The sequence below is a fragment of the Carcharodon carcharias genome, chromosome 15 (genome assembly GCF_017639515.1).
Source record: "Carcharodon carcharias isolate sCarCar2 chromosome 15, sCarCar2.pri, whole genome shotgun sequence".
Lineage (NCBI taxonomy): Eukaryota > Metazoa > Chordata > Chondrichthyes > Lamniformes > Lamnidae > Carcharodon > Carcharodon carcharias.
In genome coordinates this window covers 59,924,805-59,951,548 of record NC_054481.1, presented here as the reverse complement: position 1 = coordinate 59,951,548, position 26,744 = coordinate 59,924,805, and the positions used below count along the sequence as shown (strand labels likewise).

At 42.6% G+C, this 26,744-nt stretch overlaps 2 protein-coding genes across 7 annotated transcripts in view; one reads left to right on the top strand and one right to left on the bottom strand.

Annotated features, from left to right (window-relative positions):
• Positions 1 to 22,044, top strand: part of ern2 (endoplasmic reticulum to nucleus signaling 2) — a 90,265-nt gene extending 68,221 nt beyond the window's left edge. For 3 of the 5 annotated variants that reach the window (XM_041207141.1, XM_041207142.1, XM_041207143.1), the window contains exons 19-22: positions 2,079 to 2,206; positions 4,582 to 4,705; positions 4,800 to 4,867; positions 8,791 to 12,369. In XM_041207141.1, coding sequence (XP_041063075.1) covers positions 2,079 to 2,206; positions 4,582 to 4,705; positions 4,800 to 4,867; positions 8,791 to 8,982 — 512 coding nt within the window. In that variant the 3' untranslated portion in view covers positions 8,983 to 12,369. Of the gene's footprint in view, positions 1 to 2,078; positions 2,207 to 4,581; positions 4,706 to 4,799; positions 4,868 to 8,790; positions 12,370 to 19,907 lie in introns of those variants that run through there. The other 2 variants (XM_041207144.1, XM_041207145.1) reach the window with 2 other exon arrangements.
• Positions 12,736 to 25,895, bottom strand: plk1 (polo-like kinase 1 (Drosophila)). Of its 2 annotated transcripts, XM_041207146.1 has the most exons (11): positions 24,888 to 25,894; positions 23,893 to 24,061; positions 21,073 to 21,217; positions 20,886 to 20,979; positions 20,040 to 20,259; positions 17,192 to 17,240; positions 16,287 to 16,387; positions 15,712 to 15,789; positions 14,876 to 15,030; positions 13,751 to 13,933; positions 12,736 to 13,662 (listed from the first exon to the last, which is right to left on the bottom strand). In XM_041207146.1, the coding sequence occupies exons 1-11, from the start codon at positions 25,674 to 25,676 to the stop codon at positions 13,456 to 13,458; spliced, it is 2,190 nt and encodes a 729-aa protein (XP_041063080.1). In that variant the 5' UTR covers positions 25,677 to 25,894; the 3' UTR covers positions 12,736 to 13,455. The 2 variants fall into 2 exon arrangements, with proteins under 2 accessions (XP_041063080.1, XP_041063082.1); XM_041207148.1 differs by lacking the exon at positions 17,192 to 17,240 and having other exon boundaries at positions 19,985 to 20,259; positions 24,888 to 25,895.
• Between the last annotated feature and the right edge of the window lie 849 nt (positions 25,896 to 26,744).

The window sequence follows — 26,744 nt, the reverse complement described above, 5'->3', positions numbered from 1 at the left end:
CTTACCCACCACAGAACTGACTGTCTTGTAATTACTAGAAATGTCCTTCCACCCTTCCAGGAAGTTTTGGAAGGTTATAAGCAACCACTTCTGCTATCTCCAAGCCCACTTCCCTTAGCAACCTGAGATGTAAGCCATCCAGACCAAGCGATTTATCCATTCTAACCTTTCCAGTGCATCCTGCTTATCAATTTTCACCTCACGCTTCACTTCTACCTTCTCTGCTTCTATCAATATTTTATTTGTATCCTCTTCCTTGGTAAACACCAATACAAAGTATTCTAGCCTTACCCTGTGCCTCTATGCATATGTCACCTTTTCTGGCCCTATTTCACCCCATCCCACATCTTAGTGCACGCTTACTTCTTACATGCTAACTGCCATACCACTCCTATATTCTCTCTTTGCCAGTCTTATTTTTCTCTTCCCTTTCCCTCTCAACTTATTGCATTTGGTCTGGTTTTCACTTGAGGAATTCCGGACATGCGTCACACACCCTTGTTTTTGTTTCACTGTTTTCTCTATCTCCCTTGTCATTCAAGGAACCCTGGCTTTGTTTCCCCTGCATTTCCCTCTTGTTGGAATGCACCTAGCCTGTATCTGAAACAGCTCTTCCAGCAATGACTGCTTCCTAGTTGACCAGGAACATGCTGGTCAAGGAAGTTCTCCTAAGCACATTTCAGAATTTCCTCCCCCACTTTTCTCTTTACTCTAATATTATCCCAATTTATATTTAGATAATTACCGTCCTTAATATCACCACTCTATAGTGTGGGTGCATTGTGATTTCCTTGCAGATTTACTCTTCTGTCTCCCTCTCTCACTATTTGGAGGCCTATAGAAGTCTTGCTTCTCAACACTAACCAAATGGATTCTGTCCTTTCCCCCCTCAAGGATATCTTCTCTTTCCAACACAACAATGATTTCCTTAATCAATGCTGTCACCCCACTACCCTTCTTTCCTTCCCTATCTTTTCTGAACACTTTGAATCCGTGAGTATTAAGCGCCCAGTCCTCACCATATTTAAGCCATGTTTCCGTTATCACCACTGTATCATCTTCCCACGTGACTATTTGCGCTTGTAACTCAGCAAACTTATTCACCCATTTCACATGTTTATGTATATGCATTCTAAACATATGTATTCCTTATAGTCTTTCTTAATCAGCTATTAATATGGCACTACTTCCTTCTCTAGTATTATCCAACACTCTCATTCCTTTATGCACCTTATTCTTCTTTTTCACTTCTATATGCTAGTCCCACCAACATGCCAATTTAGTTTAAACATTCCCCAACCACACTAGTGAACCTCCCCACGAGGACATTGGTCCCATTCGTGTTGAAGTCAACTGGCCCTTTTGGATGGGTACCTCCTGCCCCAGAACCGTTCCCAATGCCCCAAGAACCCGAAGCCCTTCCCTCTGTATCATGCCTCAAGCCACACATAGGTCCTCCTTATTTTCTTATTTCTGCTATCACTGGCGCATGGCAATGGGAGTAATCTAGAAATTACCACCTTCAAGGTCCGACTTTTTAACTTCCTCCCGAGCTCCTGAAAGACCGACCTTCGGACCGCAACATCTACCCTCTTTTGTGTTGTGGGTTCACAGTATCTTTACAGTACAGAAGAAGGCCGTGTATCACATCTTCTGGCTCATTCCCTTCCCCTGCAGAATATTCTGCACCTTCCCCAACATGTCCTTTGCCTTGCATCAAGGAGGCAACACGCCATGCAGGGCCCACAATAATGGTTAAAAAATCATCATAAAGGAAGGTTAGAGAAGGAAGTAGTACCATATTAATAGCAGACTAAGAAGGAATGAATATCTGAGTCAGTAAGTCCGGTGGGTAAATAATGTACCTCGGTTGCTTGATCTTGGGTTGTGTAAGTGATTGCCCTGGTGCAACTTTCCTCAGAATCAATCAAGATCTCTTGGCCTTCATTGCCGTTCTGTGGCTCTTGATGGAATGGGCATACCTGTAAAGAGAGGATTGGACTGGACTGTGGTGCTCTCACAGTCCAATAGCTGATATAGCTTTTAAAATTAATAAGTTACTTTGCCTTATTTTTTAGAGAATGTTGTGGGTAGACACTTGATTGAACAGATGATCAGGGAGGACCCACAACAGCGTCCCTCTGCTCAGTGTGTCCTGAAACATCCCTTCTTCTGGACTAAAGAAAAGCAGCTTCAATTCTTTCAGGTAACTTCCTCTCAGGGGAAAATCGAACAAGCCACTGAGGCCCACATGAAGTAGGTGGAGTGTGACAGGGAAGAATATCTACCAAATTACTTTGGATGGATTGATTTTCCAAATGTTCCTTTGACACAGAGCCTTGCCCATTAGGATTACAGATCAAGAAATCCCAGGGTTGCCTTTCATGTTTTTCCATTCTTTTATTTTAATGGTTGGGAAATCTAGGGAAGCATGCCCTTATGTTCACATTACACATTTGGAAAACCTGTCTTGCAGTAACTAAATCTTACAGAAGAAGGGGGTGGCACTTATATTGCCTGTCAATTACTCTGTTCCGGACTGTTAAACCAATGACGAGAAACTATTTGTGTAAAACTCCCTTAATGGATAAGAACATAGCAGTATCATAAATGTGCAGCATTGTCCACAGTACACTATTACTAATTATTTATACCTGTGTCCCACTGAATTTAATGTACTGATTGAAAAATTACAGATTAATGATTGCACTGAAGCTATGTTCGGATGTAATGCCACCCCAGATTGAGCAATATAATTCTCCCTGAATTAGAGCTAAAAATAAAACGTATGTTGGACTCTGCAATAAATTAACAGGTAAAAGTGCTGGATGTACACAGCAGATTAGCCAGCACCTGAAGGAGCACAGAAGGGATGATATTCTGATGGAGGGTCACACCCCACCCAAAACATTAACTTATTCTCTTTCGGATGCTAACTGACATGCTACGCATCCCTGTTTCCTTTCTTCATTTTAGTGAGTGGAAATTTAATTGCATGACTACAGGATCCACAGTAGCATCACTCATAAAATCGCAATAATTGGCAAATGAAGTCCAACACACACAAATGTGAAGTAGTACATTTTTGTAGGAAGATTAGGAAGGTAACATTATTCAGAAGATGCAAGTCCATGTTGTGTAGAGAAATAAAGGGATCTTAGCATACAAATAGGTCAACCACTAAAAGTTATGCCACAGGCCAGCAAGGCCATAAAGAAAAGCAAACCCAACACGAGGCTCTATTTCTAGGGGGATAGAGTTGAAAAGTAGGGAAGTTATACTAAACCTTATCAAAACTTGGTTAGACCATACTTAGACTACTGTGTGTATTTCTCATCACCATATTATATAAAGGATATAGTGGTACTGGAGAGGGTGCATAGGGAATTTACAAGGATGCAGGGGTATACATATAAGGAAAGGATAGACAGGCTGAGTTCTTTTTCTCTTGAAAAAACGCTGAAGAGAGAACTAATCAAGGTCTTTAAAGTTATGAAAGATTTTGATAGAGTGGATGCAGAGAGAATGTTTCCTCTTGTGGGGAAGGGCATAGCTCGAGGCCATCAATATCAGATAGCCACCAAGAAACCCAATACAGAAGAAACTTCTTTACCCAGAGAGTGGAGAGAATGTGGACTTGATATCACAGGGAGTGGTTGAAGCAAATATTTTAGATGCATTTAAGGGGAAGCCAGATGAACACATGAGGGAGGAGGGAATAGTGATTATCATAGTAGATTTAGATGAGGAATGATGGGAGGAGGCTCGAGTATAGCACAAACACTGCATGGGTGGACTGAAGGATCTGTTTCTGTGCCGTATATCCTAATCTTATGAGAATTCTTAATAGTAGTGAATTATCAGCTCATCAGTATTATCAGTACTATCAGCATTTATCACCCACCTTAATCTCCTTGAGCAGGTGTTGGTGAGCCATCTTCTTTAGTACAACTGAGTAGCTTACCAAGGCGGTTAAAAGTATTTCTGTGGGTCTGGCATCACTTCTAGACCAGACCAGGTAAGGATGACGGATTTCTTTCCCTAAAGGATCTTAGTGAACCAGATGGGTTTTTAATAGGAATTTATTACAGAATTATTTAATTAATATTCCTCAGCTGCTGTGGTGCAATTTGAACTCACGTCTCAGGATCATTATTCCAGGCCTCCGGATTTCTAGTCCAGTGACATAAACACTATGCTACCATACACCATAACATGGGTAGGATAGTGTATTGGTTACGTAAATGGACTAGTAATCTATTAGTATAGTGGTTAATGCTAGCTCAGCATGAACAAGGGATTGAACCTGGGGTTTTTTTGGTTTGTATGACTCAGCTGCTCTCTGGGCTATACCTTTTACCCGTTAGATGTTCAGTACAGTCAAATGGTATGGTTTGTTGAAGTCTGATTATGTCCTGTTCAGTTGGACTGATTGAGATTTTGTTTTCAAATTTTGAACCTGGGACCACTCTAGTTCCTAATAGGCATAGCCTGAAACTTACCGAAAGGTGTGGAAATACAACATTAGAAAGTTACTGTACTGAAATACCACAATTCAAAGATTGCTTTGTGTTGTATTAGGATGTGAGTGACCGGATAGAAAAGGAGTCATTAGAAGGGCCAATTGTTGGTAGATTGGAGTGCAATGGGAGAATGGTGGTAAGAACAAACTGGAGGATGCACATCTCCGTCCCTCTGCAAACAGGTGAGGTAGCCCAGCATGGTGAGCAATGCTGTTTAACAGAGTTATAAATACAGGAAAGATCCGGTTTACAGTTTGATGTTTTTTCCCCCCCAAGACTTGAGAAAGTTCCGGTCGTACAAAGGGAACTCTGTGCGTGACCTTCTCCGAGCCATGAGAAATAAGGTAAGGAACAGGCTCGATGTTTGTTAGTCATAACAAAGACTTAAGACTCAAATAACATCCACAATGTAGCAAAACTTACCAAAGGGTGTTTGACATCAGACAGAAAGTGAGGAGAAGAGTTAGGGATGATGACCAAAGCCACGTTTAAAGGGATAGTTTAAGGAGGCTTTTGGAGGTGGAAGAGATGTGACGAGGCAGAAGGGAATCCCAGAAAGTGGAGCTTTAGTGGCCGAAGTCATCGACTTAGAGTGAGGATAGATGCACAGTAGAATAATATCTCGGGAGCAGTGAAGTGAGCTGTTATGTTGGGTTGGAGAGTTTGTAGAGCTATGCATCTTCAATAACGCAGATAAAAATTAACAAAAGTATACATTTTGAAACATGGTCTGCTGCCAATTTGCTGTACATCAATAAAGACTCATTCACTGTCACCTGATACTGTTGTTTACCTCAGATTTAATAAGGTTCTTATGTGAAGCTAGTTTGGGTGGTCTCGATTCAGTACCTTGTGGGCATGGAACAACAGCATAAGACAACCCTAATAAAGCACTAATTGTCAATGTTGCTCAGACAGCCATAAGGATGGTTGGTGTAGAAGATGGAGAAATGTCACGTTGAGTATCGCTGAGAAAAGACATATGTTGACGATTTTCATCGTGCACTCATCAGGACATTCACAAGAATCCAGTTGTAAAGGGAACAACAATTTATACAATGTGAAGAGAGCGCTGATTGATTGATAGAGATGTTGCCATGGAGAATGCACCATTTAACTGATGACTGATGGTTAACTGCCAAGCTTTGTTTAAATTCAAACCTAGCAGGTTGACTCTGATTGGTCAAGGCATTGCTGCTGTCTATTTTGTTCAGTTGAAACAGGCAAAATGTGTGTACATGTTCTTTCAGTCTGCAAAGAACAAGGCCCTATGTATTAATATGTAGCTTCTAGTACACATAAACATGCCACACTGCGAACCTGACTGATAATCTTAAATTGGTTGTCAGTGTTATTCTTAGCACACTCAAGATTGTTAAGTAAACGTTGTCCAATCGCTGAATCACATCTAATGTTGGTCAAGGCATTGCCCCATAGAATGACTATTACCTATTTTGTTCAGTTGAAACAGGCTAATAATGGCTACCCTGCTCAGATCATTTTGCATTGTGTATGATGCAAACTTATAAATGGGCCTAAGGCTGCCACCTTCAGTCCTGAAAAGTGCCCAGTCTACCTCAGATTACCCTGGAAGGATAAGGTATCTCAAAAATTTGAGCAACAGTTCACGCTGCTACTATGCAGTAGCAACATGAGTGGTATTCACCACTAATAGGATGCTGCCATCAAGCCAAAAGGACATTCTGCCTATCACACAAACGAGCAATGTGATAAATGAATTTCAGTGCCAGTGTGATGCCAGTTATATAGGCTGTATGTCCCAAAGATTGGTGGATCTTATCAAACAGCATGTCCCATCGGCTGTTAGCAGCAGGCAAGGTAATGACTGTACCCAACCAGTCCGTGCTTGCAAAATTCATAACACAGTGTCCAACATCAGATGTGATTCTGTGTTTGGACAACATTTGCTAAATGATCCTGAGTTGACACCCAATTTAAGATTATCAATCGGGCTTGCAATGTGGCGCATTTATGTGCGCTGGAAGCTACACATTTTAATACACGGGCCCTGTTATTTGCAGACAGAAGGAAGATGTAGATACATTGCGCCTGTTTCACTCTCAGTCACTTTTCCAGAATCGCTTCATCCAATTCAGGGTTGCAGGAAGTCAGAACCTGTCCCAACAGGCAGTGGGCGCTATAGGTAGGGTACACCCAGGACGGGACACCAGTCCATTTCAGGGCACACTCACATGCGCGCATACACAGATACACACATTGGAGTACAATTTATCATAGCCAGTTCACCTAATCAGCACGTCTTTGGATGGTGGGAGGAAAACGGAGCACCTGCAGACACGAGGAGAATGTGCCAACGCCACACAGACAGACACCCGAGGTTTCAACTGGACAAATAGGCAGCAGCCATTCTCTGGGGCAATGCCTTGAGCAATCAGAATCAACCTGCTAGGTTTGAATTTAAACAAAGCTTGGCAGTTAACCATCAGTCATCAGTTAATTGGTGCATTCTCCATGGCAATGCCTCTACCAAACAGGGCCTATTTGCAAACCAATCAGCACCCTGTTCAAGTGAAGTATAAATTGTTGTTCCTTTTACATTCAGTTTTCTTGTGAATGTCCTGATGAGTGCAAGACGAAAAGTGTCAACATGTCTTTTTTTCAGCGATATTCAATTTCTGTGCTACCAAACGACTAAATGTCACATTGTTGTAGTTGGGAGGTGGTTCTTCAGAATTTAAGCAAATTGGTGCAGAGTAGAAGGAGCTATGCTAGACATATGGCTGTGTTTTGCCTTTACTATTACTAATCGTTTGGTGGTACAGATCTTAAGTATTGCTGAAAAAAGAGACCTGATTTTTTTTTTGTTGAGTTGCCCATCGGCATCCACATGAATAAGGCCTGAGCCATTTGCTCACCATACAAGCTTGATATTGAAATAGGGTGAATCAAAGGCATCCTGTAAAATAATAGCTACCCTGATCAGATTATTGTGTGCCTAATATCATGCAAACTCATGAACAGACCTAAGGCCTTCACTTTTGGCCCTGAAAAGTACCCAGTCTACCTCACATTACCCTGGAAGGGCAAGGTATCTCAAAAATTTGAGCAACAGGTGAAGCTAGCTGTTTCACGCTGCTACTATGCAGTAGCAACATGAGTGGTATTTACCACAACAGGATGCTGCCGTCAAGTCAATAAGACATTTTGCCGATCACACAAATGAGGAATGTAGTATATGAATTTCAGTGCCAGTGTGATGCTAGGCATGTAAGCCGTACATCCCAAGAGATTGGCAAATTGTAGCAAACAGCCTGTCCCTTCCACTGTTCGCAACGGGCAAAGTACAGACTGTACCCAAACAGCCCGTGCTTGCAAAACTCAAAACACAGTGATCAACATGAGATATAATTCCATGATTGGACAACGTTTGCTAAATAATCCTCAGTGTGCTAAGAATTATGCTGACAACCAATTTAATATTGTCAGTTGGGCCCGCAGGGTGGCACATTTGAATGTACTGGAAGCTGCATATATTAATACACTGGGCCCTGTTCTTTGCAGACAGAAATAACATGTACACACATTCTGCCTGTTTCAGTTAAACAAAATAAGTGACAGCCATTTGCTGGTTCATTCTTCAGGGCAATACCTTTACAGAATCACAGTATCTTTACAGTGCAGAAGGAGGCCATTCAGCCCCTCAAGTCTGCACTGGCTCACTGAAAGAGCATTCTACCTAACCCCATTCCCCTGCCTTATCCTCTTGCACATTCTTTCTTTTCAGATAGCAATCTAATTCCCTTTTGAATACCTCGATCGAACCTGCCTCCACCACCCTTTCAGAAAGTTCATTCCGGACTCCAACCACCCTCTAGGTGACCAATTAGAGTCAAGTTGCCTGGTTAAATGTCAAACAATGCTTGGCAGTTAACTGTCACCATCAACTGGTGCGTTCTCCATGGCAATGCTTCTACCAACCAGAGTCCACTTTCCAACCAAACAGTTCTTCTGATACAGTATAAATTGTTGTTCCCTTTACATTTGGTATTCTTGTGAATTGTCCAGATGAGTGCAAGAAGAAAAGCTTTGACAAAAAAAAGTCTCTTTTTTCAGTAGCTTTACTAATGATGGGTGCTTGAAATGGAAATGTTCCATCTCCAAGTGTGGTCATCATTCACCTCAATGAGCACAACAAGATACATATGTTTGTTTTACAAATCAGATTACATTTTTAATAGTTTTCAAGATCTCTTTCACAAATTTGATGTAAAATGGCTGTTCACAGAAACATCACTACCATGAACTACCCCTAGAGGTACAGGAGACATTGGGAGAGGTACCTGACCAGTTTGTGCAGTACTTCACATGTCGATTCCCAAACTTGCTGTTGCACACTTACAATGCAATGCAGATATGCAGCCATGAAAGGCTTTTTCATCTGTATTATCATCAGGGAGCTGGAGATGGGAGAAAATGAACCACTATACTTGCCTGCGTTTCAACTATGCCAACATAAAGACTTTGCAGAGCCAGAGAAGTAGGAAGAAATGCCACAGGCAATATGCTTGTGGTATCCTTTTGTGGAACTGAGCGAAGTGCTCCTCAAGCTGGTGTTCTTCATGTCGGATAGAACAAGACTACATTCTCAGAGAACAGGAGAAAGCTGGCTGACTTAACTCCTTCATTGGCACAAATCTATGTTTGGAACCTCCAATCCACAACAACAGTACAAACTGTTTGGCTGACACTTCATGGGTAAGATTGACAAGAATCCCATAGAATTTGTGAAATTGTTCACAGACTGGGAGACAGCTCTGCTAATATAGACACCCACAATACTACCAGTCAAATGGACTGTCCACCAGAGACACAAGGAGCTGAGACACAAGGGAGAAATAAGTGACCCATCAACACTGCTGCAGCTTTTAAAAATGACACCACAGGAAAACTTTCTGTCACTCTGGGTTAAGGAGGGCCAACTGTGTGCTGGAGACATTGTTGGGAGAGACTGGAAAGGTGAAAAATGAAAGGATCCTCCTGTTTATAAATAAACTGAATTGACTAATTAACAAGTTTGTGCCATACAGCCACTGACTGGTGCAGAGGTTAAGACTAGAGAGCGGCAGGTAAACATGTCAGATCAATAGGTTGTTCCATTATATGTGTTTATAGTTTCACTCTGTAAGAATAGTTTCTTTAGTAAAATAGTAAAAAAAATAATGATCAGGAGAGCGACAAGTTACTTGATAAGAATTTTATGCTTTGTCACTAACTCAAGAAGGGAGAAAGATGGCGCAGATCCCAACATCAATCTGCAATGTTGGAACAGTTGATTCTGGAAATGTCATCTGTTGATTTATGAAGAATCTGATGTTTGTGATGAACATTTACAGGAAAGCATTGGCACAGCATGATCTTATGCTGGTCCTCGGAGAGCTTTTCTACAGAGACTATTTTCATATTGAATAATTAATACAACCTATTTTTTTAATAAGGATTTTAATTATATCTGAACAGCCAAAGCAACTTTTCACATCAGTAAATATCTTATGTCTGTGAACATTACCATCATTTTTCCCTCTTCTCCTGAAGCATTGATGCCTTGCTGGATTATACTTTCAGGAAGAGGTGGGGGCAGTAGTGAATAGCGATCAGGAGCAGGAATCATTATTGGACTCACTGCTAACCCCCACCCCTGCCTGATATCAGCTAACTTTGCACAAATCCCGATACCTGCCGGTTCTGCATGGCTCAGCTACTCAATCCCTTCATGAGTCAGCACAGCAGGGAGGGCCAAGCATTATTAGGGTTCATACCTGAGCAAATACCCATCCCAACTTTTTGCAGACTGCATGCATTGTCCACTAATGAAGTATAACATGGATTTAAATTGAGCACTCACAATTAGGAATGAGCATACCCCCACCCCCCGTCCTCGTGAACACAGTAACCTGTGCTGCTGCTATTGGTTTGTGTGATGCTGAATGGTGTTAAACATTGAAAGATTTACAGCACGGAAAGGGTCCATTCAGCCTATCCAGCTGAAAAACAGCTATCCGGTCCAATCCCACATTCCAGCTCATGATCTGTTGCCCTGTAGCTTAAGACATCTCAAGTGCACATTCGAGTAATTTTAAAATGCAATTGAAGTTTCTGCCTCTGCCAGCCTTTTAGGTAGAGAGTTCCAGACCCCCCACAACTGTCCAGGTGAAAAGAACTCTCAACTCCTCTCTAATGCCTCAACCAATTACTTAAAATCTATGCCCCCGGGTGTTGATCTCTGATAATGGAATTAGGTGACAGCAATCTGTGTATTTTTAAAATAAAGTTGAAAATCAAATCAATGATTTGGGGTGGGTGAAAAATTGCTGCAGATGGATTATAGGAATAGATGCAATAAGAGCTCCATAAAGGTTTATAAAACACTAGGAACATTCTGAAGCGCATTATCTTTAGTCTGAGGTTTGAATGTTTCCAGACAGCAGAATGGTTAATCTCCAATCTATAATTAGAGCTAGCTGGCTATTTTGCAGATTATAAATTATTTACACTGACATTAGAGAGGTGTTTGACACATTTGTCCTGTAGGTTCCATTCACATCGTCAATTCTCAATGATTTTGTACCTGCAGTTCCTAATGTATTTACACCATTTTCCTGAAATTCTTGCATCATTTCTTGAGTTTATACCTTCAGATTGTAATACTTACACTAATATTCCCTAGTGAATTTGGCTGGTTTAGTGAAAATCACTGGCTGGGTGGATTCAGGGGCTGGCAGTGCAAGAATCCCTTTAAGGCCAACGTGAAAACAGCCTTTTTTTTTGCTGTATTTGTTGGACTCCTTTAAATATTTGCATCTGAGCTCAAATGTCAAAGACTGCCCGTCATTCAACTTAGCCTACCTCATATAATCACTTTTTCCATTGCCTTAATTCTTTTGGGAGATTTAAACAATGAGACCCACAGCCTGGTCTGTCAATTGGGAGAAATAAAATGGTTTTAGATGTTGTTGCAAGATGTGGCTATTCCTTAATTCAAGAGAAAGGGGGTTCCTGAGGTGGTGGGTTTTCAATGCATTGGCTGAATGGTAACCTTTGGTGCTATGGTACTGCCTATAATATATGATAAATGCTAAGGATGTTACTTTCTTTGCAAGCTTTGTACCAGTACCATGTCTCTGGGTGAACCAGTGTTAAAGTGAGTAAAATATAGCTAAATTCAATCCAATTAATCCTATGTAAAGAAAACTCTCATTAAGCTGCAGAGCTGGAGAATGTGTACCAGCAGACCTAAAGCCCAAGACAGATTGAGCAGAGCCAGATTTTCCTCATCTCCCACACCAACAGAGCCTTTGCATGCAGTGGGGACTTATCAGAAAAGTCACTGCTTTAATGAATATGACACTCTACCTTTAGTGGAAAAAAATTGTGAAGAAAGCCTCTGGAATTTTTCCAATAAACTTTAAAGTGCACCAAATTCACATACTGCATGTGCCAGTATTAGAATTTGTCCATCAGCAGTATGCCCCTGCTCCATTTTACAACCTATTCCCTTTTCCATTCAGACAATGTTCTTTGAATAAATAATGAGCTAATAATGCCAATGCTTTTGAGTATTTTAAGCAACACTGGTGACTGTATGAAACCTATTTTTAATAGGGCAAGAGAAATTATGCCACATGATTTTATGTATATAGAAACTTGTGAATCAACTTTATTGAATCAATTTTATTTAAGCTTGCCTTTGTTGCTTATCTTTTATTTCTTGAATTATTGATTGTATATAGTAGAGATTATATAGTAAATAACAGAAATATCTTTTGTATTGAAAGGTAGAGGGGAAAATAAAATTCATAAACACCAAGCTTGCTAGACTTCAAATTGTAGATACGCTGTCCACATCGTAACGGCAACATGCTTCTGACAGTAAATTGAACATACTTCATAGATACCAAGTTGACAATGGTGGGGGATGGACAGTTTTCACCACTTTACCATCACCTACTCTTTCTGTTAAAAGATCTTATGTCCCTTGCAATCCAGATCTCTGAACAACTCACCAGGGACAAAGTTTGTAGAGGTCTTTCAACAGGCATGAGCCACTGACCAAAACAAGATCCCCACACATTTAGCCATGAGACTAACGCCTGAGAGGAGCACTAAATTGTTCCGAAATGTTGTGGTGCTTGTTCTTACATTCCATCTTTAAATCAAACCACTGCAAAAGTTATTCAAGAACAGATTTTTATTTAATATGTTACATTAAAAAATTTTTATTAAGTACAAAATGTTCTCCCATTAAACAGAGACACCAGTGTCAACAGCTGTACATAAAAGTTGTTCCTAAGTTTGTCCAGCTGTTCTCGGGATAAGACGTTTTGAAAAGAAATAGAGCCAAAGAAAAGCAAAAGACATTCATGTCTTGAGGTGCCCATTTCAGCTACATGCCAAACTGGAATCAGTCACCACATCTTTGTACTGTTCAAGAACACCATCTATCTAATAAATACCCTGGAGTTCCTCATCAGAACTGGGTTGGTGAGGTGGGGGGCGGGGAGGGGAAAGCAAGAGGAAGTGAGACAACTGTTGCCCGAGAAACAGCAGAACTCAAGATTGTAAAGTGCTTTTTGACATTTGGGTATAAAAGTGAAACAACTAGAACACCTGCAAAAAGGAATGAAAAAGCAAGTTTGATGGCACATAATGTACAGCTTAATTTACATGATCTCATCTGTCTGAAGTCACTACACACAATGGAGAATCATCATGTTTCTGCACACCCCCCAACTCGATTCAAAACATTGTTCACGAATATTTCAAAAGTGTTTTAATACAAAACTCGAGCCTTACAAAAATGGAGGGGTTATTTACACAAATTGCTTGCCCCCTAAAATAGGAGAGTTGGTCGAATGGGGACAGACACAGGTCAGCCAGTCAGAAGCTCCAGTCTTCATGTTGCATGTTTGACCTGTGTTGCCACAGATTTCGTGGTGAGCAGCTTCTCCACCATGGTACGGGCATAACGCAAGCGGCTTGCCAGCTCCTTGCAGCAACCATGCTCCTCAATCATGCTTAGTTTGAATGTGTGGAACTCCCTCTTCTCATCAATGTAGGTCACTGCATTCATCAGTGGGCACAGGATAATCTTAGTGTGATCCTGGAAGAATGGGGAATAAAAAGAAATTCCTTGCATTTCTCTACCAAAAATGACTGTTCCAAATGGCAATTCAAAGAGAGGTGCTCACCTGGAAGAAGTTGATTTGGACAGTTCCGTTGCTGAGGTGCAAGACAATAGCACTGCGCGTCCTGAACCAGATTCGCAGGAATGGGAGCCTTGCCAACTCATCACCTTCCCGGGGAGTGATGTTAGCCCCTGCCTTCAACAAGTGCTCACTCATGTAGTTGCGGAAGTATTTCAACAGGGTTGCCTGTAAAGATAGGAATTCCATTAACAACTCTTCTACTGACTATTCCTTCTACATGTCGAATCCCTTTGATGCTCCTAGTTACTGACTGTTTTGTGGAGAGAAGGGTGGGGGGTGAACGTGGGGTACAGGAGTCACCCAATTTGGTTGAACTGTTCCTTTTGAAGGTCCACACTTTTGGTGAGGAGAGGGGAACAGTTCCACCTTCCTCCAATACTTTAGACAAGACTGGGTCCAGATGGCAACCATTCAATTGTACAAAGAATCAGACAAGCCCAATCCTTTTCCACAATTCCAACTGGCAGCAGTGGATGAGTAACCCTTATCCAATTTTGCTTATCCCTAAACCCCATCTCACTACTTGATTTTTTTAAAGCTAATAAGCAGATTGCTGTTTTCCTAGATCAGGTCAACATACCTGTTCGTTCACCATTTCACGTATTGCCTTAGGAGTAGTGGGGAAAGTATTTGCAGACTGATTTAATAGTCTGAAAGGTCAATGAATACTCCATCTGTGGCTGTAACCATGTTTATTTTAACTGATGATTTGTCTTTGCTACAGGAGGGTTTTTAAAGCAGGCTCACACAACCTTTATATTGGGTCTGCATGTTCACACAAACTCAAATATACCACTGAATATCAACCTACAATTCGGCACTGAAGCTCTGGTTTCCATGCCTAGGATTGTCTAGAGTAGAGTTCAAACCGTCTCCTGACTGAGGTAGGAGTGATCCCACCACGATCAAGGTTTGCTCCCTACCGTTAGATTAATAATTACATCTCCTAAAAGGAGAGAGAATGCATATATGTGCAGCAAACTGAGCAAATCTCAATTCGTCCAATATTTATACCCATTAGTACAAATCTGGAGCATTGAGCCCAATTACAGTGTGCCAAACTTCTGTTGAATGGCTACTGAATCTTGGTAATGCTTCTGCACTCACCTTTTTACTTAGGCTGGGAGGATAGGATCGAAAGTTTAGGTAAGTCTCAGTCATGTCACGTTCAATGTACTGAAGACTCTCTCCGTCGTTGTACATGATTAAACGAGTGGAATCATTGAAGAGAACACCAACACTGTTGTCACATAACTGATAACCTAGAGAGAGAGAGAGAGAGAGTGATTTGCAGCATCAGTATACTGCTGGAAGATAAAGAACAGAACCTGGACTATTACAATACACCCACTTCTACCCAATATGTGTGGGTGAAATTCCCTACCGGTCAGATATTACAAGACCCCAAACAAACAAAAACCTGATAAATATGGTAACTCCTGGATCAGTGTTTAGAGAGCTATGTCGCCACTCCTCACTCAGCCAGTTAGGTGACTTCTTCCTTCTGGATTAGCGTGGAGAATAGGATGAACATAGCCTGTTTGAGGCAGAACCCACCATTTCTCTCACTGGTGGAGTATGCAGAAACTCAGCATTTCTAGAGTAGGCCATGATGCCCCAACAACATCAGGGTTGCATTCAGGCAAGTCAGTTCCCTCCCCAGTTTCCAATAGTGCCAATTAAATTGTTCCACTGATCACTGATCAGTCAGTTTGGCTCAAGACAACCCTGAAAAAGTTAATCCAGACTCTCTCATTTTGGCTGGTAACCAAGAAAGACCCAAGAAAGTGGGCGAGGGCCCAAGTTACATGGGTACTGGTGTTCCATAATCTGATTATATTATAATCTAATATGCTGGCTATACATCAGGCACAAACTCAAATTATTACAACCCCAGTGCATACACAAGTCACCTGAAGTGTACTATCCAGGCTGGTACTTACCCAAACCATATTTATCCGAATAATCAACCCACTTGCTGACCCAGAAGATCGGTATACAGGCCGGGTCTTCAGCTTCCTCTAACGGGAGAGAGGGGGAGAAATAATAGTGAACACTGCATTCATAAACGTTCTGATACAAAAACTTAAGATGGCGGAGGTTGGGATGAAAAACATAAGGAAACTTCAACAGATAAACCTAGCCAGTCGGTAGTGGGAAAACACATTAAAGTTACCCCAAATTTATAAACCAGTTTATTTTTTTTAAAAAACTTTTTCTGCAAGATACCAATTCAGTGAATGTTTGACAGTACAATTACTCAACCAAAAAAAGATGATCAATAAGGGAAGTGTGAGATTGGTTGAATGAGTAATTTAAGTAGTTTGTTAAGGTAACAGGCAGGAATTTCATAAGGTTGGAGAGATGATGTCATCTTATTCCATTCCAATGCCATTAAATGGGACTTCAATTCTTGGGGCACTAGTCTTCTCCCAGCATCCCAGGTCAAAAAGGACTAAATTCCATTAGAAAATAAAATACTTCAGGAGCTACCACTTCGAGAAGGCAGTTTCTGTACCTTGTCTGATGACTGCTTTGTCGGCTGGCCTTGCTGCTACTACACTGTTTAGCTGCTGCAATAGATCTGAGAGATAGAAATCATTGCACTCCCCTACTTCCCTGTAGAAAATAGAAATTAGTTTAGCATCATGAACCTGTGCAGTAGACAGAGCTTGATCACTCAAGCAGCAGCCATGCACTATGATTTCTATCTAATCCAAGTCACAAAGCACTTGAGGAGCGATAAGTCACCATATACATAGCAGCACTTGCTTGCTTAGTCAGGTGCATTTTTGGTAGATTAAGAGCAATGCAGTGACTGTAACCAAAAGTCAGGAAATTTAGTTAGTTTTGTAACTGGAGAGTCTCAAGAAGCAACATCTGATGTCTTCCCTTCCAATATTTGAGTAGGCTACCCATGGCAGGAGTGGTTTAGGACCAAGTCCACAAGGATCGAAGGTCAGGCTGGGAGCTGACCAACTGGTATTTCCAACACAATAGTAAAATACAGAACTATAGGATTGTTTAAAGACCTCAAACAGCTTAATGCAGACCAGTGCTGCATAATATGATACTAAACCATACAGCCTCCCAAATTCAATCCCTAAATTGCAGGAGAGGGGAAAAAGGAATCTGAAAAGATAGTCCAACAACTTGACAAACTTGACTGGAAGCCCATAAGGATTGAGCTCCACTTACTCCCCAAGGACACAACATCTAACATGCATAGTCAACAGACATAGACAGGGACTGGAGGTTTCCCGCACACAGGACCATATCAAAAAGAGTATGGAAGGTAAAAAGGATTGTAATAGCTGTAGCTTCTCCCCATATAATCAAAAAGCTTTCTTTGATCTGCATGAAACTATCACTACAGAAGATAAAACACCATTTCCAATAGCATCTGCAGTAAGGTATATTTACCTTGCCACTCCATCTTCTGACTTGCCTGGTTTGTCACCAGCTGGAACATCTATTGGATTAACATTAGAAAGGTCAATCATTCAACAGTGGCACTGATTAGAGAATCTCAAACCATTAAGAGGAAGCAAATTACTAATGGACTGTCTCGATAAGATTGGAACCATGATGCTGGCAAATAGCAGACCGATTTCCTAAGGCTAGAGACAGAAACTTATGTCCTCCCTTTCAGCTATAACCCAAAAGATCCAGTGATTGGCAGAGATTTTAAACGATCCTTTTGGCACTTTCAAATCCCATTCTTTAAGAGCACAATGTTATCAATGATGTGGTCAGTACATGGTTCTACAACTTGGAATGAGGGACAATTCCTCTACTAACTATCTGCCAGCTCCCCTCTTCAGTCCTACGGACCATTGTACCTTCAATAGTGCTGGTGTATTCCTGAATAGCTGTTATTTGTACCACACATTAGGAAGACCACTTCCTGCACATGTGCTGATGCAAGTCTGTCAGAGTCTGACTGTTTCAAATGAAAGATGCTTTTAGGTGCAGCTCTGGTTTGTCATTTTATTTTGCAAGCTGGTGTCTTATAACTGTCTCATGTGGTTATAATTCAACAAAATACAGATCTGCCCTTAAAAGTACCTCTTACTCTAAACAGTCAGTCAGACTCTACACTTGTGCATTCTATAATGTATCTTTGTGTTTTTAAATTTAAAAAATTAAATAGAAAATCATCACCCAATGTGGGGCTCGAGACCATGACCCTGGGATTAAGAGTCAATTAATTACCAGAGCTAGTTGGGCTATGGAGGAACTTGCTTCATAAAGCCTCTCCAACACAAGGCTTAAGAAATGCATACAAGCTTTTCAGCCATGCAAGGAACGTAACCAAGAAATTACATAATGAAGTATAATTTGTATATTTTAAAATTCCTGGTGTTAGCACAATTATTCCAGACACCTTTCCAGTCAGCAACATGACTTAGTGTTCTTTAATATGCAGAAATCTCAGCCAGGCACCGCAGCTGGAAATAGAACACTCAATAAAACTACAACCCACCATCCTACAGTCAGACATAGTAACTGGCATCTGTAGTGGTGTCTTAGGAATATAGTAAAGTTTTCAGACAGTACCCACTTCAACACAGAACAGTATCATTTGAGATCCCTTCCTTTCAAACTAGTATCTGGAAAGAGTCCTCTTGGGCAACACTGGACGAAGTATTAATAGACTGGTCACTAGTGTTGATAAGACTTCCTTAATAATAAACTCTAGTATTTGTCTCAACAACTGTGTCAGGCAAAGCTGAGTGTAGTTGCCAGTTTTCTCTCTCCTCCATTCCCACCTGCCCATTTCTTGAACAACATGCATTAACTTCCTATCTTCTGGGACTATTATAGAATCGAGGGAATTTTGGAAAATCATAACCACTGCATCCACCGTCACCTACAAGGGAGTCAAAGGTTATGTGGACTGGCGGCGGAGAGGGGGTGAAAGAGTAAGAAAGCAGAATTGATCCACAATCAGATCTGTCATGATCTTATTGAATGGCACAGCAGGCTCAAGGGTCTGAATGGCCTACTCCTGCTTTCACTTCTTACATTCTTTTTAGAACCCTGGGATGTAGGCCATCAGGGTCCTGGGGTTTTGTTGGCTGTTAATCCCTTAAGTTTCTCTAATATCTGCTGATTTTTAAGTTATCATCCCCTTGGTTACATGCCCATTACAGTAGGTACAAATTACATGCCAGTAAAGTCAGACAAGATATTTGTTCAACATCTCTGCCATTTCCTCTTTCCCTGACAATTTCTCCTGTCCCTGCCAAGGAACCAATGTTTACATTAGTCTTTTTGTTGGAACTTCTGTAAGTATAAAATCTGTTTTAATATTCCTGGTTAACATACTCATTATAATTTTTCCCTTTTAAAAAAAAATTTTGGTTGCCCTTTGCTGGTTTCAAACAGAAAACCCTCCCAATCCTCAGATCTACTTCTGCTCTTTGCAACATCACAAGCCTCTTCTCTTAATCCAATATGATCCCTATCTTCAACAGTAAGGCATGGGTGGATCCTTTTCACCGAGCTTGTGTTTTTTTAAAAAAGGAAACCTTTTTTTAAAAAAACATTTTGAATCAGTTCTTTAAATGTTTCCCACTGTTTACAACCATATCTTTTAGTATATTTACCCAATCGACCAACCATAGCCAGCTCTCCCTCATAATCTATATACAGTAATTGACTTCGTTTGGGACCGGAATATGTCAATTTCAAACAATTTGAAATTCAGTTGTATTATAATCACTGCCCACCCCGAGGGTCTTTTGTATGAGATTACTAATTAACCCGGCCTCATTCCACAGTACAAGATCGAAAATAGCTTTATCCTTAATACAAAAGCAAAACATTGTGGATGTTGGCAATCTAAAATAAAAACAGAATATGCTAGAAATACTCAGGTCTGGCAGCCTCAGTTGCAAGAGAAACAGTTTAATGTTTCAGGTTGATGACCTTTCATCAGTCTGACCTGTTGTGTACTTCCAGCATTTTTTGCTTTTATTTCAGCTTTAACGCTAGTCTGTTCCTAAATGTTGTTCTAGAAAGCAGTCACAAAAGCATTCTACAAATTAATTTTCCAGACTACTTTTGCTTATTTGATTTGTCCAGGCTATATGAAAATTAAATGTCTCCCATGATTATTGTGTTTCCTTTTAAGTGGCCTGTTTAGAAATGGATCATCTTGGTCACAGATTGAGAAATTCTTAATTCATGCAATACAATTTGCACGAGCACCTAATGGACACATCAGGAGTCAAAGGCCATCCCATCACTGCCCAATGTATGGTACCTTTGTTGAGTTCGGTAAGCGGCCGCCTCATACTGGAATCAATCCCACCTGGAGCCAGAGAAAATCTGGGAGCCATAGTCAAGCAAGTCGTGGGCAACCGAACAGGCAGGTAGCCAGATGTAAAGAACTCATCATTCAGCAGCTCGTGGATGTTGGGCCGCGCGCTTGGATCTGATCGGAGCATCTTCTGTATGAGGCTGGCAGCTACAGGGTTTACGTGCTAACAAGGATGAGAGCAACAGTGGTTACAAAAGGAATATGGAGGACCAATAAAGCTTATTACATAGAATTTACAAAACAGAAACAAGCCATTCAACCCATGCATAGCAACCTCCTCACAGTATTATACTTCTATTTTTTCTCCCACTTATCTAGCCTCCCCCACTTATCTAGTTTCCCCTTAAAACGCAGCTATGCTATGCGCCTCACCCACTTCATGCCGTAGCATTTTCACCATTCTCTGGGTGAATAAGTTTCCCGAATTCCCTATTGGTTTTATTAGTGACTCTCCAATTTATGGCACCTACTTTCAGATTCCATACAAGTGGAAACATCACTACATCGACCAACCTCCATCAAACCTTAAGGATCACTATCAGGTCACCTGCCAGCCTTCTCTTTTCAAGAGAAAAGAGCCACAGCATGCTTAGCATTTCCTCATAATTGCACCTTCTCTGTTCCAGTATTGTCCCCTTCAAAGAAAGCGGTTGTCAGAAGTTAACATGACAACAAGTCAATAATCAGTGCATGAAATTAATCCTCAGCAAGATGGTCTGAAGACCATCCATGTTCCAGATATTCTTGAAGCAATTTACCCAGAATAAGAGCATCACGCTAAGCACTTACCTTGGGAATATTATATTCATTTTTCTTTATCCTCAGGTATGTCTCTTTCAAACAGGAAGTTTCAAATGGAGGTTTGCCAACCAGTAGTGTATACCTGTAAGGGGGTGTGGGGTGTATAAACAGTGTCAGTAGGATACAATTAAAACCCAGTTGAAATTCCCCCATTAGTGAAGGATGGAATACTCACATAATACAGCCTAGAGACCAGACATCAACCTCAAAGCTGTGTCCTTTCTTGCCAATCACTTCTGGGGCAATGTAGTTGGGTGTCCCACATAAGGTCTTTTTGCGCTCTCCTTCATATTGTACTGTTGTGGCCAGGCCAAAGTCACCTTCAAAACAATCCACAATACAGGTCAGTGATTATCCTCAATCATAGAATAATTATAGCACAGAAGGCAGCCATTTGGCCTTTCACATGCATGCCAGCTCCCTATAAAAGCAACTCAACTAGTCCCATTCCCCCATTTTTCCCTTGTAAAGCTGCAAATGTTTTCTCTTCAGATAAATCATGCAATTCTCTTAAAATTCATGATTGAATCTGCCTCTACCAACACTCAGGGAATGCAATCCAGATCCTAGGCATTCGCTAACTCTGGTTCTTTTGCCGTTCACTTCAAATTGATGTCTTCTGGTTCTCAACCCATCCACCAATGGGGAACAGTTTCCCACCACCCCAACCTACGCTGTCCAAGTCCCTCATGGAGTTGGAATACCGCAATCAAATTTCTGCTCAACTATCTCTTCTCCAAGGTGAACAACCTCAGCTTTTCCAATCTAACCACATAACCAAAGTCCTCCATTCCTGGAACCATTTTCGTAAATCATTTCTGCATCCTTGCAAATGCCTTTATTTCCTTCCTAAATTACGGTGCCCAGAAGTGGACACCTACAGTACTTCAGTTGAGGCCAAACCAGTGTTTTATAAAAGTTTCACAACTTACTTGCTTTTGTACTCCACGCCTCCATTTATAAAGCCCAGGACCCTGTATAGCCTATTCACTGCCCTGCCACCTTCAACAATTGATACACATATACCCCCAGACCTCTTTGCAATTGTAACCTTTATTTTACTTTGCCATTCCTCATTCTCCCTACCAAAATGTATCACTTCACACTGTTGTGCATTAAAATTCATCTGCAGTTTGTCCACTTATCACCAGGTTGTCTATGTTCTTTTGAAGTCTTATGTTGTAAAGAATACTGGCCGAAAAGAGAGGACAAGGCTGTTAGGAAGCAATGGGTGGGTCATCAGGGGCTGTGTCACTAGTCCTTGAGCTTGCTTGGCTGTGAGGGCGGGACCAGTAGCATATAGGCCAGACTAGCTATTATGCTGAACCAAAACAAAAATAGCTGGAAAAACTCAGCAGGTCTGACAGCATCTGCGGAGAGGAACAGTTGACATTTCGGGTCCATATGACCCTTCATCAGAACTAAGGAAATAGAGAAATGAGGTGAAATATAAGCTGGTAGAGGGGGGTGGGACAGGTAGAGCTGGATAGAGGACCAGTGATAGGTGGAGGCAAAGAAGAGATTGCCAAAGATGTCATAGACAAAAGGACAAAGGGGTGTTGACAGTGGTGATATTATCTAAGGAATGTGCTAATGGGGACATTAAGGGTAGCAAGCAGGACAAGCAAGTGGCAGATGGCCCTAGTGGGGGTGGGAATTGAAATGGGCTAAAAGGGGGAGATAAAACAATAAATCGAAATAAATTTAAAAATTGGAGGGAAAAGAAAAAAATATATATTTTTTAAATTATAAATGATTGGAAAAAAGGGGGATCTGAAAGGGGGTGGGGATGGAGGAGAGAGTTCATGATCTGAAGTTGTTGAACTCAATATTAAGTCTGGAAGGCTGTAAAGCATCTAGTCGGAAGATGAGGTGCTGTTCCTCCAGTTTGCATTGAGCTTCACTGGAACATTGCAGCAGGCAAAGGATGGACATGTGGGCATGAGAGCAGGGTGGTGTGTTGAAATGGCAAGTGACAGGGAGGTCTGGGTCATGCTTGCGAACAGACTGAACGTGTTCCGCAAAGCGGTCACCCAGTCTGCATTTGGTCTCTCCAACGTAGAGGAGACCGCATTGGGAGCAGCGAATGCAGTAGACTAAACTGAGTCACTTGAAAGACGTGTTTGGATGGACCCTTGGTGAGGAGGGGGGAAGTAAAGGGGCAGGTGTTGCACCTTCTTCGCTTGCATGAGAAGGTGCTGTGGGAGGAAGTTGAGGTGTAGAGGGTGATGGAGGAGTGCACCAGGGTGTCCTGGAGGGAACAATCCCTGCGGAAAGCCGTCGGGGTGGGGTGAAGGGAAGATGTGTTTGGTGGTGGCATCATGCTGGAGTTGGCGGGGGATGATCCTTTGAATGCGGAGGCTGGTGGGGTGATATTAGAGGACAAAGGGGACCCTATCATGGTTCTGGGAGGGAGAGGAAGGTGTGAGGCAGATGTGCGGGAGATAGGCCGGACACGGTTGAGGGCCTTGTCAACCACCGTGGGTGGAAAACCTCAGTTAAGGAAGGAGGAAGACGTGTCAGAGGAACTGTTTTGGAAAACTATTATGCTGGAAGGCTCTTCAGACCACATCCGTTGGGGCATTGCCCTTTAATTGTCACTACCCCTTCAAATGACACTTGCAATTTAGCCCTCACCACCCATGTCCCTTTAAGCTGGATCCTACCAGGAATCAGTGATGCATCTAGGGGGAAATTTCGTGTGTGAAACTCCTCCAAACCTGATGAGGTTCAGTCCAGCTCTTCAAACTTTACTCAAGGAATGACTTGCACGAATGGAGGAAAATTAGTCCCACACTCAGTGCCCAACTTCCCCAGTCATTATGATGTATAGGGAGGTATTCTATGAGCAAGTGAGTTTGATTTTTTTTTGTTTAATATGTTTGCACATGTTTTGCAAGAGTAAAACAATACTTGGCTCCATAAGTGGCTCTGTTGGCGACAGAAACGGCCGTCCAGTACCGACGCCCGGACGAGACACGGTGCAAAACTTTACCTATCTTTACTTCCATTTCATCATTGAGGAAGAGGTTGCCAAGCTTGAGATCTCGATGGATAACGTGGTTGTCGTGAAGATATTGGCCGCCCAAGATGATTTGCTTCAGGTAATATCGGGCCTCCGGCTCAGTGACAGCCTTCCGCCTCTTGTGCAATTCTAACAAAGACTGAATGAGAAATTTTACTTTTATTATCACTATCAAAAGACAGAGAGAGAGAGAGAGAGAGAGAGAGTTCTGTTAAAAAGACTAGACAAGGGCAGCCCCTGGCCGCACCCGATCAACAACCCCGGAGGGGTGGGTGCCGGAACCTGTGAAGGTTAGAGTATTGGGTACCAACTGTCGCTTTATTGAACCATTTGGTGAATTATTACAGTGGAAGGTGTTGAGGGAGTATGTGAACTGGGAATACTCCAACAGGCTGTAGGCTCCCAGGGCTTTCAGTTGCTGGCCGAGTGGCTCCGCCCTCTTTGAGACTGAGCCGCCCGTCAGCCAACCCGCTCCAAGCTGCCGGATTTTTAAATATCAACTCCCTTTAAAGGGAGTCAATGAGGCGGCGAGCGGCCCCGAGATCGCACCAAACCCCCCCCCCCCCCATTGGAGCCGGAAATGGACCCAGTGACCCCCCCACCCAACAAGCGGTGGGAACTGAGCCTGTGTGAAACGGACAAGCCTGAGCGGTCAGTCAGCGGCCTGAGCCCGACTAACCCACTCGATACATTGTTACCACTCACCCCAGCCCCTCGATACATTGTTTCCAATACCCGGAGGGGCCCCTTTGATTGGTGCCGTTGCCCGTGAGCCCCTCCCCCACAAATGGTTACAGTTGGTTCCACCGTCCGAACGCGGCGAGGTGCTCCCTTCACCCGGACCTTTCTGTCCCGCAGCCTCCCCCGTCTAAAACGGCCAATCGGCCGGGGACGAGGGTTAAAGACAAACCATCTCTGGAAGTTCGGGACAGGCGGCTCCAATTCCCCTTTCCCCGGACACTCACCCTCCGCCTGCACAGCTCCAGCACGACGTAGACGAAGTCATCATCCTCGAAGAAGCCGTGGAAACCCACCACATTAGCGTGATTAAGGCTCTTGTGGATGGAGATCTCCATGGACATCTTCTCCCTCTGGTGCGGCTTCATCAGCAGCGTCTTGGGCACGATCTTCCCGGCAAACACCTCCTTGGTGTCTATGTCGGAGATCTCGTAGCATTTGGCGAACCCCCCTTTGCCCAGGAAGCGGCCCCTCACGTACCTCTTCATGGTCTTGGGGTTCACCAGGATATCGGGGATCTCCTTGGCCACCGGGGCGGCCACTGCTCCTAGCTTGGCTGACGGTTTACCGGGCACCGTGGTCATTTTTAACCGGTTCAATGCAGAAGGAGAGGGGGATGGGAGAAAAAACAAAGTCCCGAAGAGACTCCTTTCCGGGCCTGTAGCACCCGGGTTGCTGCAGAGCCTTAGGCTCGGGTACTGTTTGACTCTGATGCCACAGTTGAAGGGAGGAGGTTGCAAAGTGCCTAGCGCGTCCGTCCCAGGCCACCAGCTCGCGGGCTCTGATTCAAATCTGGAGCGTCGACAGTTAGCCAGCTCGGCGCCGCTTCCTATTGGCTGATTCCATTTAAATAGAACTGAATGCTGAATGCCGGGAGAGAACGGTTTAAATGCACCCGGGCGACTGCCTAGCAACCGGGGCGATTGACAGGTCTGCGCACCAATCAGAGCTCCGCTAAACCCTTGCATGCTATTTCCGTGGAACCAGAGAAAAGTTACAGCACAGAAAGAGGCCATTCAGTCAATCGTGTCTGCGCAGGCCGAGAAAGGAAAAAAATAACAAGCTAGCTGCCCATTCTAATCCCACCTTCGAGCACCGGGTCCGTAGTCTTGTTGGTTACAAAACTTTACGTGCAGATCAAGGTACCTTTCAAATGACATGAGAGTTTCTGCATCCACCACCATGCCAGGCAGTGAATTCCAAACACCCACCATCCTCTGGACAGAGAAGTTTTTCCCTCATATCCCCTCTAATCCTTTAATCTGTGCACCCCCCCCCCCCCCCCAAAGTAATTGGCCTCTTCACTAGGGGAAACAGCATCCCTACTCTATCCAGGCCCCTGATAATCTTGTACACCTCAATTACATCACCCTTCCACCTCTTCAGTTCCAAGGAAAACAACCCCAACTGCAGGGCGACCACCTTCTGAAACGTGCTATCCACGCTCTAATCCTCTTGAATACACCTCAGTGACACCAGCTGCTCCTCAAGTTCCAAGTATGGCACTTGAGTTTTTCCATTTGGTGGCACTTTCTGTACATGTAGTTGGCAGGATATGGGTAGTGTCCTGGAGTCCCCACATGGTACAGGATGTGCACCCCATGGGTATGAGCAGCCCTCACATACCTCAAATTATTTATTTGCTGCATCAAAATTGGAACGTAAGTAAACACAATAAAATGTTAATTAACTCTCGCTCTGTCCTCGCACCAGTTATTTTTCTAAATCCCCGACTCCCTCACTGGAATTCTCACTCTGTCCTCATGCCATTTTTTTTTCAAAGCAGCTTCTGGCTGAGAGGTAGGGAGGGACACCACTAATTACATATGCCACAAGACCTCCCCCAGAGACTATAGCGTATATAATCCAGGCTGACACTGCAAGTGCTGAGGGAGTGTTGTACTGTCTTTTGGATGAGAATTAAACTGAGACCCCCATCTACCCTCAAACACTAACCATAGGGATTTAAAAAAAAATCTTCATTCCTCTTCCATCTTCTCAGAAAAAAAAGGTAGGCTATTTAGGACTGAGATAAGGAGCAAGTTCTTCACTGAGAGTGGTGAACCTTCGGAATTGTCTATTTC